The 16,506-nt window shown below is 38.2% G+C and overlaps 1 protein-coding gene across 2 annotated transcripts in view; it reads left to right on the top strand.

Moving 5' to 3' along the window:
* The window catches only part of Pard3b (par-3 family cell polarity regulator beta), a 971,067-nt gene that overhangs the window by 558,478 nt on the left and 396,083 nt on the right, over positions 1-16,506 (top strand). For both annotated transcript variants that reach the window (XM_042679102.1, XM_042679101.1), the window contains exons 14-15: positions 5,554-5,653; positions 12,509-12,624. In XM_042679102.1, the coding sequence (XP_042535036.1) occupies positions 5,554-5,653; positions 12,509-12,624 (216 nt within the window). The remainder of the gene's footprint in view (positions 1-5,553; positions 5,654-12,508; positions 12,625-16,506) is intronic.

Here is a 16,506-nt window from a genome sequence, read left to right as displayed (position 1 = left end):
CTGGAATAATTTGTACCATTTGGATGGGGGCGTTGGGAGGGGAGTGAAAGTGGGAGAAAAATGAGGGAAGGGGTAACAAGTTTGACAAGAAATGCACTTGTTCCTTACTTATGTAACTGTAACCTGTCTGTATATCACCTGACAAGAATTAAAAAAAATTCTAGTGTCTTCAAAGCCTGACTCAAAACCTAAACTTTGTTCTTCTTTCAGTTGTGGGGCTTGAACTCAGGGCCTACATGCTGTCCCTGTCTTTTAGCTCAAGTCTTGCACTCCACCACTTTAAGTCACAGTGCTGCTTCCAGTTTTCTGCTGGTAATTATTACAGAGATAAGAGTCCCATGGACTTTCCTGTCTTGAAATTGAAATCCTCAGATCTCAGCCTCCTAAGTAACTAGGATTACAGGCATGAGCTACCAGCACCCGGGTAAACTTATTTTTTTAATAGAGAAAAAAACATTTGTTATTATGGGATAGTAGTTTAGAAACAGATTCATCAAAACATAGAGTCAAGCTGGGTGCCAGTGGCTCACACCTATAATCCTAACTACTCAAGAGGCTGAGATATGAGGATCACGGTTCAAAGCCAGCCAGGGCAGGAAAGTCCCTGAGATTCTTATCTCCAATAATCCACTAGAAAACTGTGCTGTGGCTCAAGAGGTAGAGCTCTGGCCTTGAGCTGAAGAGCACAGGGACAGCACCCAAGCCCAGAGTTCAAGCTCCACGACCGACAAAAAACCAAAACAAAACAAAACATAGAGTCAATCAATTTATGATGCACACCAGATGAAATTCTCTTTGTAAATAAACTTGCTGACTTAGAAGAATTATATTAGAATTAATAAAGATTGTATTGTAGAAGGATATTATGATAGCCAGATGTGGTAGCTCTTACCTATAATCCTAGCTACCCAGGAGGAAGAGGAGGAAGATCACAGACTGAGGCCAGCCTATGGCCAAAAGACAAGATAACTATCTGAAAGAGGAGTTGGGGTATGACAGAAGTGGTGGACTACTTGCCTACCAGCTTGAGTCAAACCCCAGTATCCCTAAAGAAGAAAATAAAAGATCATGTTTATTGTTTCATTTTTATTTTAATAGTTTTTTTTTGTTTCTGTTGGAAAATATAGTTTTATGTCAGAGTTTCTGAGTTTCTTTTTTTTTTTTAATTTTATTTTATTTTATTTGAGAACATACTGTACAGAGGGGTTACAATTACATGAGCAGGATAATGCATACATTTCTTACCAAGCATTGCAGCCTCCTCCTTTGTTTACCCTTCACCTCCCTTCCCAGCCTCCCCCCTCCCCCCCACCCAATCATACCCCCCCCACCCCCCACACACACCGACATTGTAAAGCTGGTTTTGACATGACATTTTGTACTTCTCATTGTTGCAACAGAGTTTCTGAGTTTTATTCCAGAGCCATATAAGATGGCAAAGGTCACTGAGATTCGTGAACCCCAGCATCGCCTTACTACTACTGATATTTTAAGGCCTTGCTTTAGAAAAAGAAGATTAAGACAAACCTGACAAAATGTAATGTCTAGTGAGGGGAGGAACTGGTGCAGCCAAAACATTAGCTTTTTTTCTTCTCTTTTTCCCTTTCCTTTGTATATTTAAAAATCCAATGTTGATATTCTGTGTTCCATCTATTTTTATAATAATAGTACATACCACCCACAGTTCACTGAGTACTTTATTTCTTTTATTCCTTTCAAGCTGTTACACCGAAAAGGCATTTTTAGACCTAACATTTGTAGAAATTGCAACAGCAGAAAATTCACATTTGTGTTGGAGAACTGCGTGCAGTGTCTGTTTTGGAATAAACGTGGAGCTCCAAGATAGTAATAAGGATGGAGGCTGTGTCCCAGGGGCTGACTATAAAATCCTATTAAGCATTTGAATGGTAATGAGGTGCACCAACACTGTGGTTTCCGAGGAGTCTTGGTAGTGCATTGAACCCTGGACTGAATAATAGCCTAAGTGCAATGTGCCTCTGGTCCTCCATTACCTCTCCTGATATTGCTCTCCGTTTTTTGTGTGATCTCCTACACCCCCTCTAATTTTAGTTCTAGTCCAACCTAGTCACGCATTGCCCCAAGTCTGCTCAGCATTGCCCACAAAATTTAGCCTTTCCTCCTCACCTCAAATCAAATGTTTCACTTCTGTGCTCCATTTCATTAAATCCATATTCCTTGGAGTCTTTCAAAGATGCATACAATTCTTCATCATGTGTGTATTCTTCTGGAAACCAACATGTATCCACCCCTCTATAACATAGAAGGCACTGTCTGCAGTGGTGACTAGAAACTGAATTATGCTTTGCTGCATGACTAATGTTGACTGGATACCCCCATGGTCCAGAGCACAGAATCAGGGATATGAAGATGAATGCAGTGATAATTTGCCCTCAAGAAGACTAAGGCAACAGTTATCAAACTCTTGTCCTTAAAAGACTAAGTATTAAATACGGCTGGCTTTGGAGACTATGGGGTCTTTTACAACTCAGTTCTGCCATGGTAGTACAGCATCAGTGACAGACTATCCATAAACAAACAGGCAGGTAATATATGTTCAGTGAAACTTCATTTACAAAGCCAGGTGCTGGGCTAACTCTAGAACAGGGATAGAACTCGCTAACCCCTTCTCTAAAGACAGACTCTCATTTACCTATCTTTTCTGGTCTGGATTTGGCATACTGAAGCCCACCAAAAAACAATGAAAGGATGACCATTTCTCTGTCAATTAAGTAGATACAAATACTCCCATTCACAGGTGTATATATAGAGTGAACATTCAGAGTATACCTTATATACTCAATGAAATCAAATCTAAAAATAATGTTTATAGAAATATGTCTACAGAATTCTAGGCTTTCACATGGGTATTTGAATCAAGAAAAGTACAACATCTGAATATTATGTTTAAAACTATACCAAGAATGTAGGGTCAACCAGTAGACTTTCCTCTAATCCCATCATCACTTAAAGAAAAAAAGGTATGGATCATATGAATGCACTAAAAATTAAAGTAGTAACTACAGTAAATTCAAAATTCAGAAGAGGGTGAAGAAAAGGAGGAAGGAACAGAGAGGGCATGGAAGAAATTATCCATGGTCTAATAAGAGAAATGCAGATGATTGGATGATAGCTTGGTAGATAAATAAATACATGGTTTAATTTAAACATAGCATGTGAAAAAAATGTAACACAGGAATCATTTAACATATAGTAAGAACTTAACATATAGAAAGAACTGGTATAGAATACATAAGGCTAACACCCAGCTATGTACCAGGAAGAAAATGTTCTTTTTGCCACTACTGTAAAAGTACTAACATATCCTAGGCACAGTAAGTGACATTGAAAGTAGGCTTTAACAGGTGGAGTGGGTTTTATAATTGTGTAAGTAAAGACATAGAGTCAGATAAGCCCACTGCTATGGTCATAAAATATATCTTAGGAAATGAAAACAAGAACAGAGATCTTTATTCAGTATGCAACTATATGCAGTGGAAGTGAGTTAGAGAAAGCAGGTTACATGCTCACATCTGTGTTTATCACCAGTGTGCAAGACAGAGAGGTTTGGGTTGAAAGATGTAAACCAGCTGGAAGATCTTGGCCCATTGTGTCCCTTGTCTCTGTATACAGTATAGACCTGCTCTATGTCCTTTAGTTAAATATCTGCGTTCTTGACCATGCGCACCATTACCAAATCACTGGATCATTGGCAGAGGCATCATTCTCATCCTGCTCTGACACCTTCTGATCAGATCCCTGGCTTTGAGCCTCATTTTCAGGAACATGTCAGCCCTGCCACCACCTTCTCCATTACCGCCTGGATATCAGAGCCAGGTGCAAGTCCTTGCTGTGTGTCCTCTCAAGGTTCTCCAGAGAAACAGAACCAACTGGTATGGGTGCAAATGAAGAGATTTATCATAAGAAATAGGTTCTTGTGGTTATGGAGGATGATGACCCTAAGTTCTGAAAAGTGGACCACTAAACTATAGATTCGGCACAGCTGATGTGTGTAGCTCTAATGATGTGAGCCCAGTGACCTCAGAACCAAGAAAGATAAAGCTGGGCTCCCATCCAGAGGTTTGAAGCCTTGCAATCCAGGAAGAGCACACATTAATAGTGCAAGTCCAAACTCAGTAACAATCCACTCTCCTCGATTAATGTTGGTCAGGGAGAAGAGTTCTCTCCTACTCAGGGAAAAATTCAACTTTTTGTTCTACTCAGATCTTCAGCATACTAGATGAGCCACACCTACATTAAAGAAGGCAATCTGCTTTACCCAGAAAGCCCCAGAATAATGGTACCTCTTGCCAGACCTGGTAGATGGACAAATAAAACCAGGTGCTGTTACCAGCAATAGTTCTCAAGGGTAGAGAGGTTTTTGTCATATTCTCTCAACCAGAGACAGATAGGAGCCACATCTTATCAGTTATCTAGTTAAATAGATGCAAAATAGAATTCACTATTTATGGATAATAATCCCTTTACAGTGATGTAATGTTGTAACACTTTGCCTCATGAGTTTATGGTGCTAGGGATAAAACCAACAACCTCATGCAAGCTAGGCAAGTGCTGCCCTGCTATGGTATATTCCTAATCCCCAATAAACAGATGCTTATCTCCACTTTATGGACTTAAAGACTAGAGCATGGAGAAGTTGAGTAACGTACCCAAGGCACACTGTATCATAGGAACCAGGAATGGAAATGGATATGTCTTGCTGTAAAAATCATTCTATTAAATAGGATACTCTACAATGATTTCATATACTAGTTGATATTATTATCCTGAGTATGAAATGAAATGATGTATACAATTCTTAACACAATGTATGATATACAAGATCTCATCCAATTTTGTTCTTGGTTGTAGTAATTGAGACGTGTTATTTTTCTAGTATTAGACTAGCCTGGAAATCTGTTTTTATTAAGCAGGAAATGAAAATTCAGACCCATCTTTTGCTTATAAAACCTAAAACCCAAGTGTTTCTACTATAGCTCATGTAGAAAAAGGAACTAGTCCTCCCCCACACTTTGTCCAAATACTGAAAAAATATTCTGTATCTCAAGGTCTAGGGGGTTTTTAAAGTGTTTTTGTTGTTCAGATAAATACCTAAATCACCATATAGTTCCAATTAGTCATTATAGTCTCATTCCTAAAAAAACAAACAACAACAACAAAAAAGTAAGGCATAAAAGTCATGTCTCTGTTAGTCTGACCCAAATAATAACCAGTAAGTACGTGTCGACCTTTCATAGATAGGAGATGCATAGATAGATGAGATGTATGCACTTAATTTGCTAGGGTGGGCAACAGATCCCCTAGGCTAGACCCATTTTAGTGAACCTACATTTTCTGCTACAGGGAATATTCACTTTCAAGCAAATCCTTTGGTTCCAGATGAGGCTTTTATTTATTTCAAGGCAGGTTTATGTGTTGGTTAAAATTGTATCTGAGAGATAGGCTGGAGCAAAATCAGGCACTGAATAGTTCTGCCTCCAGTTTACTACAGCTTCATTTGTTCTTTGTTTATAGACCTATTGCTTCCCAGTGACGGATGGGCTGAGAGTGAAGAACCACCATCCTTGCCACCACATCCTGGTCTGGAATTGGGCCTTGAAGATTACAGCCATAGGTATCGATGAAATGATATATCATAAATGTACCCCGTTAGGGTTTTTCTGGGAAAACTCAGCAACCTTATTTTAACTCTATTTCTTTCCAGAATAGAAATCTCAGAGTATCTATAATTCTTTTCCAGTGAATGTTTCTTTTAACAGCATAGCTTGTTAAGACTCATCTTATTAAAGTATTGACGAAAATGGTTGACTTTTCTTTCACGGGTTTGAAAACTCTAGCAGTAGAGCTCAAAGAAAAGTTATATATAAGAAGGTAGACAATAAAACTAAGACAACAGAAAGCTTAGGGTTTTTTCCCTTTGTTATTGGCAAACCCTAAAGGTATTTTTAAAATATATGTTCCAAGAAAGTTAATGGAATCTAAAATTTAAAGCTGCACCATATAACCTAAAATATTGAAAAAAGGTACCCAATATTATATCCATTCTGTAATAGAAACTAAAAAATCAATAGGTTTTAGAATCACACAAGCATGAGAGAGGAAGATTTACTAAGCATACATACTATTTGACTAGTGGAATTCATAGATTTTTGTTCTTCTGATGAGTGTTAAAAATCATTAAATTGTCTCTTTGCTATTTTCTATATTTATTATGGCTGTTTAAAACTGTGTGTTTTGTTCTACTCTGCATCCCATGGTAATCCTGTGAAATTTCTTCCAGCAAAGTTAGTGACATTCCTATTATGCTTTTTAAATACAACCTGCTAAAAAATAAAGCAACACAAGAGTATAGCTAACTCTATTAGATGGAAGCTTACCTACATTTAGCCATCTCTGATTCTGATATTTTTGAAATCAGTTATCTGCTCAAATACCATTTTGTGAACTAGGTTCATAGTCACAACAATGTTCTAGATCAGAATCTCTGAAGCCTTCTTAAAAGAACATGTGGATGTATTTATTTATTTTTCATTGATTTTTATTTCCTGCCTGAAATCCAAATTCCAAATGACACTTCGGTGGCATAAAAGAATCCATTTCAGAAATAATTTCATTCATTATGTTATGTATAAAACCATTGGGATGGCACAAAAACGAATCAGATAGAAACCCTGGCATCGAGAAGCCAGAGTGTTTGTGGGCAAAGTGGCTAGAACACAAGCTACAAAATGGAACTTACCAGAGGGTAAAGTTTAAGTGTTTGGGGCATCTGAGTCTGAGGAGGATATGTGCAGGTTGACAAATCAAGTGACACAAGGTATTCAAGCTGAACCTTCCGTCATGACTGAGGAGGAGAAGGAGGGTGTGAAGTAAGTCCAGGAAGGAAGGGGCTGTCAAAAGGGAAGGATGAGCAGAAGGAACACTGAAGATATGGGAAGTACAATGCTCTACACAACTTACATTGTGCCTAATTGGCCAGATAATAAAGCCCACCATGTCAGGATGAAGTACCTAGACCTCATTGGTTAGATAGTAAAATCATATTGAGTATTAACAGACAATAGGGATGGTGAAACCCAGTTTCCATTGTGTCTATCAGAGATTGGGTGAATGGAGGCTATGAAGAACCTTCAGAGGAAAGAGGCAGTTCAGGGATATCATAGATATGACTGTTAGGTTTTAGCAACTGCTTCTGCGGCATCAGTGTCTCCTCAAGATTTCTTCCCTTCCCCTTTCTTCTAAGCAAATTCCTCAGTGATTTGGGGGGCAGGATAGCATGAAAAGCTTCTGTTGGACCTCATTGCTGAAAACCTTCCTTGCCACCCTTTCCTTCCTGACATATGAGTTTCAGCTTCTATCCTCAACACTGCTAGAACTGTGCCCTTAAATATCAACATTCACTTCCTTTCAGTCAGAAGTCTGAAATTTCTGTCTTTATTCTGCTCTTTGGCTGTGCATTACTTGATCATTAGGTCATATATTCACTAATTCATCTAGTCAGAAAAGTATCTCTGAAGCTTTGAGCCAGATACTGTAGAAGGCACTAGAATGGATCAGAAAGCATCTCTGCCAAAAAAAAAATCAATATTCTCTTATTGAAACACATACACAAGTAATTATGATGTAGCCTACTCAGCATTATAAAATATCACCGGATCCCAGAGGCTTGAACCACCAACTCTGCCTGTATGGTCAAGGTTGGTTACACTAGAAGGGAGTTTGACTAGATTTCATGGAGAGTGGAAAGGACCCCATGTAACCGTGAAGTGGCAAGTTGAGTTTAGAAGACCAGGAGGCAGGCACCACGTGCAGCATATGCACCTGGGGAAAGAACCAGCAGGTTGGGTGTTGACTGCCATGGTCCCTGACCAGTTGCTTCTTCTCAAAGCAGTGGAGAGGTATTAGAGGGTTTCAAGCCCAGTCATGACAGTTCAGGCCCTGAGCAATTTCAGTTGGGAGGATGGAAGAAGTATTTTAGACTTGGGAATAGGAAGAAAACAGCAGGGTAGGAAGAGAGGGAGAAGCTGCATGGGTGGATAGGAAAGACAGACATTTTGTAGAGAGAGGGAAGGAACAAGTCTTAAGCTTGCAGCTCTCCCCCTCCTGGGAGCCTGTGACCTGCGCCACCCTGCAAGCTGCTGCGTTGCCAAGGTGACCAGTAGCAGTGGGGTTTGGATGTGTGAAGCTTGGGGTGGAGGAAGGACTGACTGGCAGGGAGCCAGGAAGGTTGAACATAGGGAATATCCTATCTTTAAAAAAAAAACAATAAAAGGCCTCTGTAAAGGAAGTGTGATGCTTTGGGGGAGCTGGTTTTGAAGAGCAGAAAACTACAATAGCCTGGAGAGGAAAAACCAAGTTTGAACAAGTTTAATGCATGTACATGAAATCAAAATGAAAATGGGATTCAAAATGAACTTATTTCTGCTATTATGCCACTGATTATTAGAGAAAAGTTTCGATATGTGTCTAAATATCAAACAAATACAAAGAAAAAACATTTTTATTTAGAGATGTCAAGAATAATTTAAGGCAGATCAACAGCAGACAGTCTATACTGAATATTATTAACAACTTAGCATTTGCTCATCCGCCACTTGCTTAGTTTTTTTTTTCATTCTCTGTCTCTTTATCTCACACACATGACCTGCATTCATTCCCGCTCCTTAGTCAATTGTAGGAGTCTAATCATGGGCTCACAGGTAACCTGAGACTTCAGATGTTATTATTTTTTAAATTTTTAAGCATGCCTCTCAAATTTTCCCCCTGGCTCTCAGATAGTCACTTGCTTTTCACTCTCGTTCATATTCCTTGTTTGTCACCATATTCAGGACCACTGGCATATGTTTCATGCTACCCTTATTTATTCATTGTGCAGCATAATTTGACATTGAGTATCATTTCTATTTGATAGATTCCCTGGTTGTTCATGCTGAAAACACAGCCTTTATCTAGGACATGTCTTTGGCCTGCTGTCAGCTTCTAGCTTCCCACAGCCTCCAAAGCAGCCCATTCAGCCATAAGCACATGCTAACTCCCTTCAAAATTAAAATATGTCATCGTTTATACTTAATCATTGTGTCAGCTTCTCACTCTAAACACTTTTGATATGTAGCATAAAATTACAAACCATGTTACAAGTCTAACTTGCATGTCTAAAATATTTTCACATTAGCTAATTCAATACTGCACTCCTAACTTCTGTTCCCTATATGTTCACATTGGCTCTCATCCCATAATACCTTACATCACACTCACATCCTTCCTTCGATATCTGCCAATCTTACATCAGCTTTATTTTGCATTCCCATTCTTTACTGTGGCAAGTGGGGTCTTTCTGCTGAAGGTTTTCAAATTGTACACCTTCAAAATAATGGAAACAGATAGGATGATCAAATTCTTGGACATAATTATATACATGTTTATATAACGATGAATACTATATATGGTTACATTTAGGTTACAACGCAGCTTGTATTACTCTAATTATTCTTCATAATATTCCAATATTTATATGAAATCAAATCACTTTCTGATGACCTCCCTTCACGAAAACTATAACACATAACATTGCCACCTATTTTTAAAATGATGTTGGGACCTTTATATCTCAGGAGTATGAGAAAATCGGAACCCTGATGATCAATATGTCAATTATTGCCTAGTTGTACTATGATACTCTAAAACAATAAATTTAGTCATCTAAGACAATGAACTGGAGCAATCAGTATATTTCTCAGTTGGGTAGATTCCCACACTTTGCCTGGAGCACACCACTTTAAATGCAGTGTGATCTTCCTTGTAAAGAGGAAAATTCATGTTGATCCTAAACCTCCTCCCTCAAGGTTCTTGTTATAACATACAGCATCTGTTTTGATTAACTACTTGTTTTTCTTTTATTTCATGATATATACCACTCAAATTTCCTAGAAGGAAATTTGCATAGGGAACAAATCTGTACTTAAAGTGAAAGGCTTGATTTCTGTGAATTAAGTATGCTAACAGCTATATCCTTGAATGACCACCAATTTAGCCAAAGCTTGTGGTTCTGGTGGAGGCTCTGCCCTTGGCCAGCTGTGTGACCTTAGACCATCAGTCCTTCTCTTCAGGCCTCAGAGTCTTATCTCAAAGATGAGGGGACCTTTAATCCCTGGTAGTTCTTAAGTTCTTTGATTCTATAAAGGCCATGAGTCTTTCTGACACTAAATCCACATTGTCACAAGAGATCAAAGGAAGAAAAACTAAGTGCAAAAAGGTCGAATGACACATTTGAAGGCAAGTACTTCTCTAACACTAAGGCTCAAGGAGAAGCTCATGTTCTCTAACCATCTCAGAACTCTTTTTAAAGTGAGGCAAAAAAAAAAAATTTAATGAGAACATCGCTATTAGATTACACCAGCATCAATAATTCCAAATAGGTCCAAGGATTTTTATACATAATTGTCATGTTCTGCTGTTACTAGACACCAGATCTAGTACTTTTTACTTATCAATCACTTCATCACTTGAGAATGTACTAAAATACCAAGAAAGAAGCCCATACTACTTTCATGTCGCTTGAGCTCTTTTTTTAAAATTTTATTTTATTGCAAAGATGCTGTACAGAGGGGTTACAGTTACATGAGTAAGGTAATAAGTACATTTTTGTCGAACATTGTTACCCCCTCCTTTGTTTTATGACAGCCAATACTTTCAGCATTAACATGTGTTCAATTTTTAATCTTCACAACAATTTGACAGAGTAATTATATTACTGTATATTGTGTGGGTGAGGAAACTGAGGCTGTATGTGTTGATATCATTCCAGCCCTTTACCTTATCATACTATATTGCTCTTCTGAATAAGAAAGATTGTTCATTGCAGCCCTCCTCAGTCTGACAAAATTAGAAATAGCAAAGGAAATTAAAACAAATAGCCAAAAAATGTAGAGTCATTTGGTAAGCAAAAGTTGTTCTATTTATTTACTTGCTTATCTGAAAACTCCACATTTCTTTTTTTTATTGTGAAAATACCATACAGAGGGGTTACAATTACATGGGCAAGATAATGAGTACATTTCTTATCAAGCATTGTTGCCTCCTCCTTTGTGAAAACTCCACATTTCTATGGCATTTACTATGTACCAGACTCATCTCTGAACCTTCGAAATCATAACTCATCGTATTGTCTTAGCCACCTGTAAGGTAGAGAGTATAATTAGATTCATTTTACACATGAGAATACCAAAACACAAAGGTGTCCAATAACTTACCCAGGTCACACATCCAGTAAGTAGCAGAGCCAGGATTTAAACTGCACCAATCTGTCCCAGAGCTCTGGCCTTTGAACACTGCATTGTAGTTCTTGTCATGGGACTTCTGTATTATAGTAATGGGGTCTACTTATTCACTCATCAATTTTATTATTGACAAATATTCATTTTAACATTGATGTCAGAGAATATGAAATAGAAATGATGGATGAGTTTCAAGGAAAAATGTTAAACTTAACTCTGGGATGTTTTGTTTAAAAGTCAACATTCCGCTGTACATTTTAGGATTCTCATCCAAAGCAGTTTCTTGTTGGCTGGTTAATTAAACTATCAGACCCTAACTTTGAGGGACTCAACCTCAGTCATTTCACATGTCCTGTGGATTCTTTGGGTTGTCACTGTATACAAGCTTATGATAGAAGTTATGTTGAAATAAGCCACATGTACTTTCTTAACAGTCTCCCTACAGAGGGAGAAAGTAGTTGTAATTTAATTTATGAATAGAATATGAATATAATTTATTTCTGGATCAAGATATAAGCCATTTTCTTTCATTCCTTTATATAATGCCTTTCATCCTCAAGCAAAATAAATAAAATAGTCAACAGAAAGGAAATTCTTTGAGACTGAACATAAGTACTAAGAAATCTGTAATGGTACTTGATATATTTTGTGAGTAAATTGTCAACTGTACTTTTTCTGTGCCTTCCTTTGGTATTACTGATGGGCAGATGTTTCTGCTCAGCATTAACAGGAGTTTTAGAAGATAGGCTTAAATACGGGAAACAATCAAACTCCCATGGCCATCCGTCAATCAACAAGGTGGTTTTCTATAAGGACACAGCTCTCACTTGTTTTCAAAGGAAGGGTGTGCTTAGTCCACTTCTGGGCGCTGCTATGATCTGCTGATGTCCTGCACCCCTCACCCACTTAAAGTTATATATGGGACAGCCAGATCCCAATTAGCAGAAATCAGTGAAGAGTAAAACATTGTATTAGCTGGAGAATATTTCATTTAAATTGATCCACGTGATACAATACATGAAAACAGAATTTGCCTAAAACACATGACTACTAGCTACCAAAAGAGTGCTGGGGAGCTATGTTGAAAATAAGATCTCTCTCTCTCTCTCTTTCTTTCTCTCTCTCTCCCCTCCGTCCCCCCCCCACCCAAAGATTTTTCTATAAACCTAAATATGATGTACGGCTTCTTTCCACAGCTCTGGGGTGGATTCGGCAGCATACTTTCCAGATCAGCACATCAATTTCAGATCCGTGACGCCAGCCAGGCAGCCTGAATCAATTAACCTGAAAGCCTCCAAAAGCATGGACCTGGGTAAGCAGGGGAGGTGACATCCAGGTCAACTCTCCAGCCTGAGCCCATCTATCTTCCCATTTGTCCAGATTTTGTTTCTTCAAGTCAGACTTCAGGGAGCAAGATCTGCCAGAAGCCCAGGAGTAAGGAAAAATGGCCATCCTGCCTTCTGTCTCCTTTCACACATTAATTGTAATTACACCCTTTATAAAGAAAAGAGAGAGGAGTTGTGTGTATACAGCGATCCATAAAAATTTCCTCTTTATAGGCCAGAAAAATACATGATGCCCTCTGGAGGCTCTGAAAGCCATGAGCATCTTCAACTCACTTGCCTTAGTATTTGTATTGCTGCTTCTGCCAGGGCATTTCATTCCTAATGAACATACCTGCCCTTCCTATTCTTCTTCCCTATCAGTGATGGAAAGGGAAGGCAGCAAGGGGAAGATCTTCTCCTCAGATGTCAATCTCCAAATCCCATGACACTCCAAGGAAAAAGAGACCCTTAGGTTTTCCAGAGTGGGGTACATTCTCACCCTGGGATGGTGGCTGAACAGACCCATTGAAGTTTTTAGCCTCACAAGGAATATCTAGGTGACTGCTGACTGCAAGGACAGACCCATAGACCTCGTCAACTGAGTTCTCTAGGCCCTGCAAGGCAGAATCCTGAAACACATCTCAGATACCCAGGAGCATTGCTGCCCTCCTATGAGCCCTTAGAAGACAGAGAGTGCAAAATGAATTCTCAGCAAAATAATCTGAATGTTCAGACCCTAGACCCTGCAATTGTTTTTTTTTTTTCTTCCAGGCATGTTATATATTTCATTAGCAGCAACAAGAAATTAGAATAACCAAAACCGTATGCTCTGATGAAACAAGAGTAAATTATTCTATTTTCTATAGATTAACTAATCACTGTAAAAACATGTGTTCTAATCGCCTACAGTGAGAGACAGAAAGCTTAACAAGGAAACTATCTTGAGCAGTAGTCATAGGGTATTTTCTCAAGTGTAAACTTTTGACAAAGCAAAGGAATAATGTATGAATGACATCACTCATTACTAATAATTTAAGGATCAATTTATGTTTTAAAAAGTACTTGGCAAATATTTCTCCCTCTGTCTTCCCAGTTTCTCTATAAAGATTCATGGAAAAGTGCTCTTTATTTGGGGGACAGAAATCTAATACTGTTTTTCCTAATTTATTTAGAAGTAGTCATTATTTTGGATCTAATTTTTTTGCAAGACATAATAATAGCATAGCATGATTTTAAAAGAGAAAAAAACATGATCATATCTGGGGGAAATAAATCATGAGTATGTCCAAAAGTATACTCTGTTTATTTCTTATTATGACTGAAAAGTTTATGTTTTGAAAATTTTTCACTTTTACCTTGAAATCATCTTTTTAAAGAAGTCAGGTAGAAGTCATCTATTGCATTTTGTCATATGTATTCCATAAAGGGCAGAGATAATGTTTGTTCAGTTTGAAAAATTAGGTAACCTTGAGATACTTTCTGGGGAATTTCAGGGATGGACTAAAAGCACCAGGTAAAATGTACTTTATAGCAGAAGTGCTCAGTAACATAGTATGAAGATTTTTTAGAGTGGATCATCAAGGTTGCCTGCATTTCAGGAAGCACCAATCTAACAACTTTGCTGAAGTTTCAGCAGGTGGTAAGGAAGGTGTTCTAGGACTAACCTGGTTTCTTTTCCCTAGAACAGACAATGGAATGAGTTTAGTAAGTGTATTGACTTAGACAATGAATCAACTGAGTGGTACCCCAGTAGTAAACATCTGTAAGTAGCTTTCTTCTTCAACTGAAAGAGTAGGATAATGGGTGGAAGCTAGTTTACCATAGATGCCCAAGGCTAAGGAAGAAAACATAATGGAGAAAGGGGTTAGTGAGATTATGCTTCTAGAAATAATATACTCAGCAGGGTAAAAAGTCCTTCTGTAAAGTGTTGTAACAACATTTAGGTCAAATATTATATTAGTTTTTGTCTTTGACCTAGAAAATTGTCAGATTCTTTTGGTTCAAAAGTTTATAAAAGATCTATCTTTTATTCATTGTAAAATTAACTTACAATAACTATTTCTCCTTTATAAGGTCTGCAGCAGCTATAGCAATGATACATATCTATAATCTCAGCTACATGAGGAGACCGAGGCAGGACGATCTCAGGGAACATGGCAAGACTCTGTCCTTATGAAAATTAAAAATATTGTCTGGCCTGGTGCCAGTGCTTCATGCCTGTAATCCTAGAGACTTAGAATGCTGAGATCTGAGGATCACAGTTCAAAGCCAGCCTAGGAGGAAAGCCCATGAAACCCTTATCTCCAATTAAACATCGAAAAGCCACAAGTGGAGCTGTGGCTCAAGTGGTAGAGCACTAAAACCGTGAGCACCAAACATGAGGGACACCAAGCACCCAGCTCCTCAGTTCAAGCTCCAGGACTGGCATAAAACAAACAAATAAGAATGTTACTGACTGTGGGAATCTTCTAAGGCTCCATTATTAACATTTTTTTGCTTCTAAATCCAAGCTAATATTTCTATCTGCATATTATTATACTATTATACCATTTAACATATTATTCATATGCTCAAATGATTTTTTTTCTTTCTGGGGCTTGAATGCACTGTCACTGAGCTTCTTTTGCTCAAGGCTAGTACTCTACCACTTGAGCCACAGCATCATTTCAGGCTTTTTCTGAGTAGTTTATTGGATATAAGAGTCTGGTGGACTTTTCCTGCCCAGGCTGGCTTCCAACTACAATCCTTAGATCTCAGCCTCCTGAGTAGCTAGGATTAGAGGCGTGAGCCACCAGCACCCAGTTCCCAAACGATTTTAAAGGCAGTAAGTTCCATTTACTTATTTTCACTTACATTTCCAAAAACAGACAATTCTATTATGAAAAATAACACTTCTTTTCCTCATTCACCCAACCCAAATATGCTGTAAATATAATTTTGTGTTATCCATTTTTCCCTTCCTTCCTTGCTTCTTTCTGTCTTTCTTTCTTCCTTCCTTCCTTCCTTTTCTTTTCCTTTGGTTTTTTGGAGGGGGGGGGGGGTCGTGGGTCCTGAACTCTGGGCCTGGGCGCTGTCCCTCAGCTCTTCAGCTCACGTCTAGTGCTCTACCACTTGAGCCACAGAGCCACTTCCAGCTTTTTTCTTTTTGCTTATGTGGTGCTGAGGAATCGATCCCAGGGCCTCAGGCATGCAAGGCAAGCGCTCGACCACTGAGCCACCTTCCCAGCTCCCCTTCCTTCCTTTTCATCTCTCTTTTTCCTTCCTTCCTTCCTTCCTTTCTTTCTTTCTTGCATTCTTTCTTTCTTTCTCTATGATAGTCAAGGTTGAACTCAGGGATATGTGCTTACAAGTGGCCTGCCACTTCCACAATGCCTCTAATAATTTTGCTATGGCCAATTTATTTGGAAGCACTGACCTCAAACCCCAAACTTCTCATCCCAGCCTTATGTATTGCTAGGTTTATAGGATTAAACCACCACACCTGGCTCTATTATCCTTTGGGGAAGCATTTTACTTGTTTGCTCTGTTAGCCATTCCCTTGTTTATGTCATATGTATTTCTTTGAAATAGTCACACAGGGTTAAATGAATGAGTCTCAGTTTGCAGGTTGATTTACCCCTTTAACAATGGAATTTGAGCAAAATTGAATACATTATTTTGTGTTGTTGCCCATTTAAATGTATGCATTTTCTATTTCAATTTTTGAATTTTATTAAACAAGTTGTGATTTTTTTCAAATTTATTATTTGCCTTTCTATTTTGATCTGGTTATCTCTTATAAAAAAAGTTTAATCTTATACTCAGTCTGTCTTCTCATTTTTTGATTTTTTTTTTGTTTATTTCATTGATTTTGTTTCTCTAGAGGCTTT

This window comes from Dipodomys spectabilis, unplaced genomic scaffold (assembly GCF_019054845.1).
Source record: "Dipodomys spectabilis isolate Male_0828 unplaced genomic scaffold, ASM1905484v1 ptg000051l, whole genome shotgun sequence".
Classification (NCBI taxonomy): Eukaryota; Metazoa; Chordata; class Mammalia; order Rodentia; family Heteromyidae; genus Dipodomys; species Dipodomys spectabilis.
This window is presented reverse-complemented; position numbering and strand designations above follow the sequence as displayed.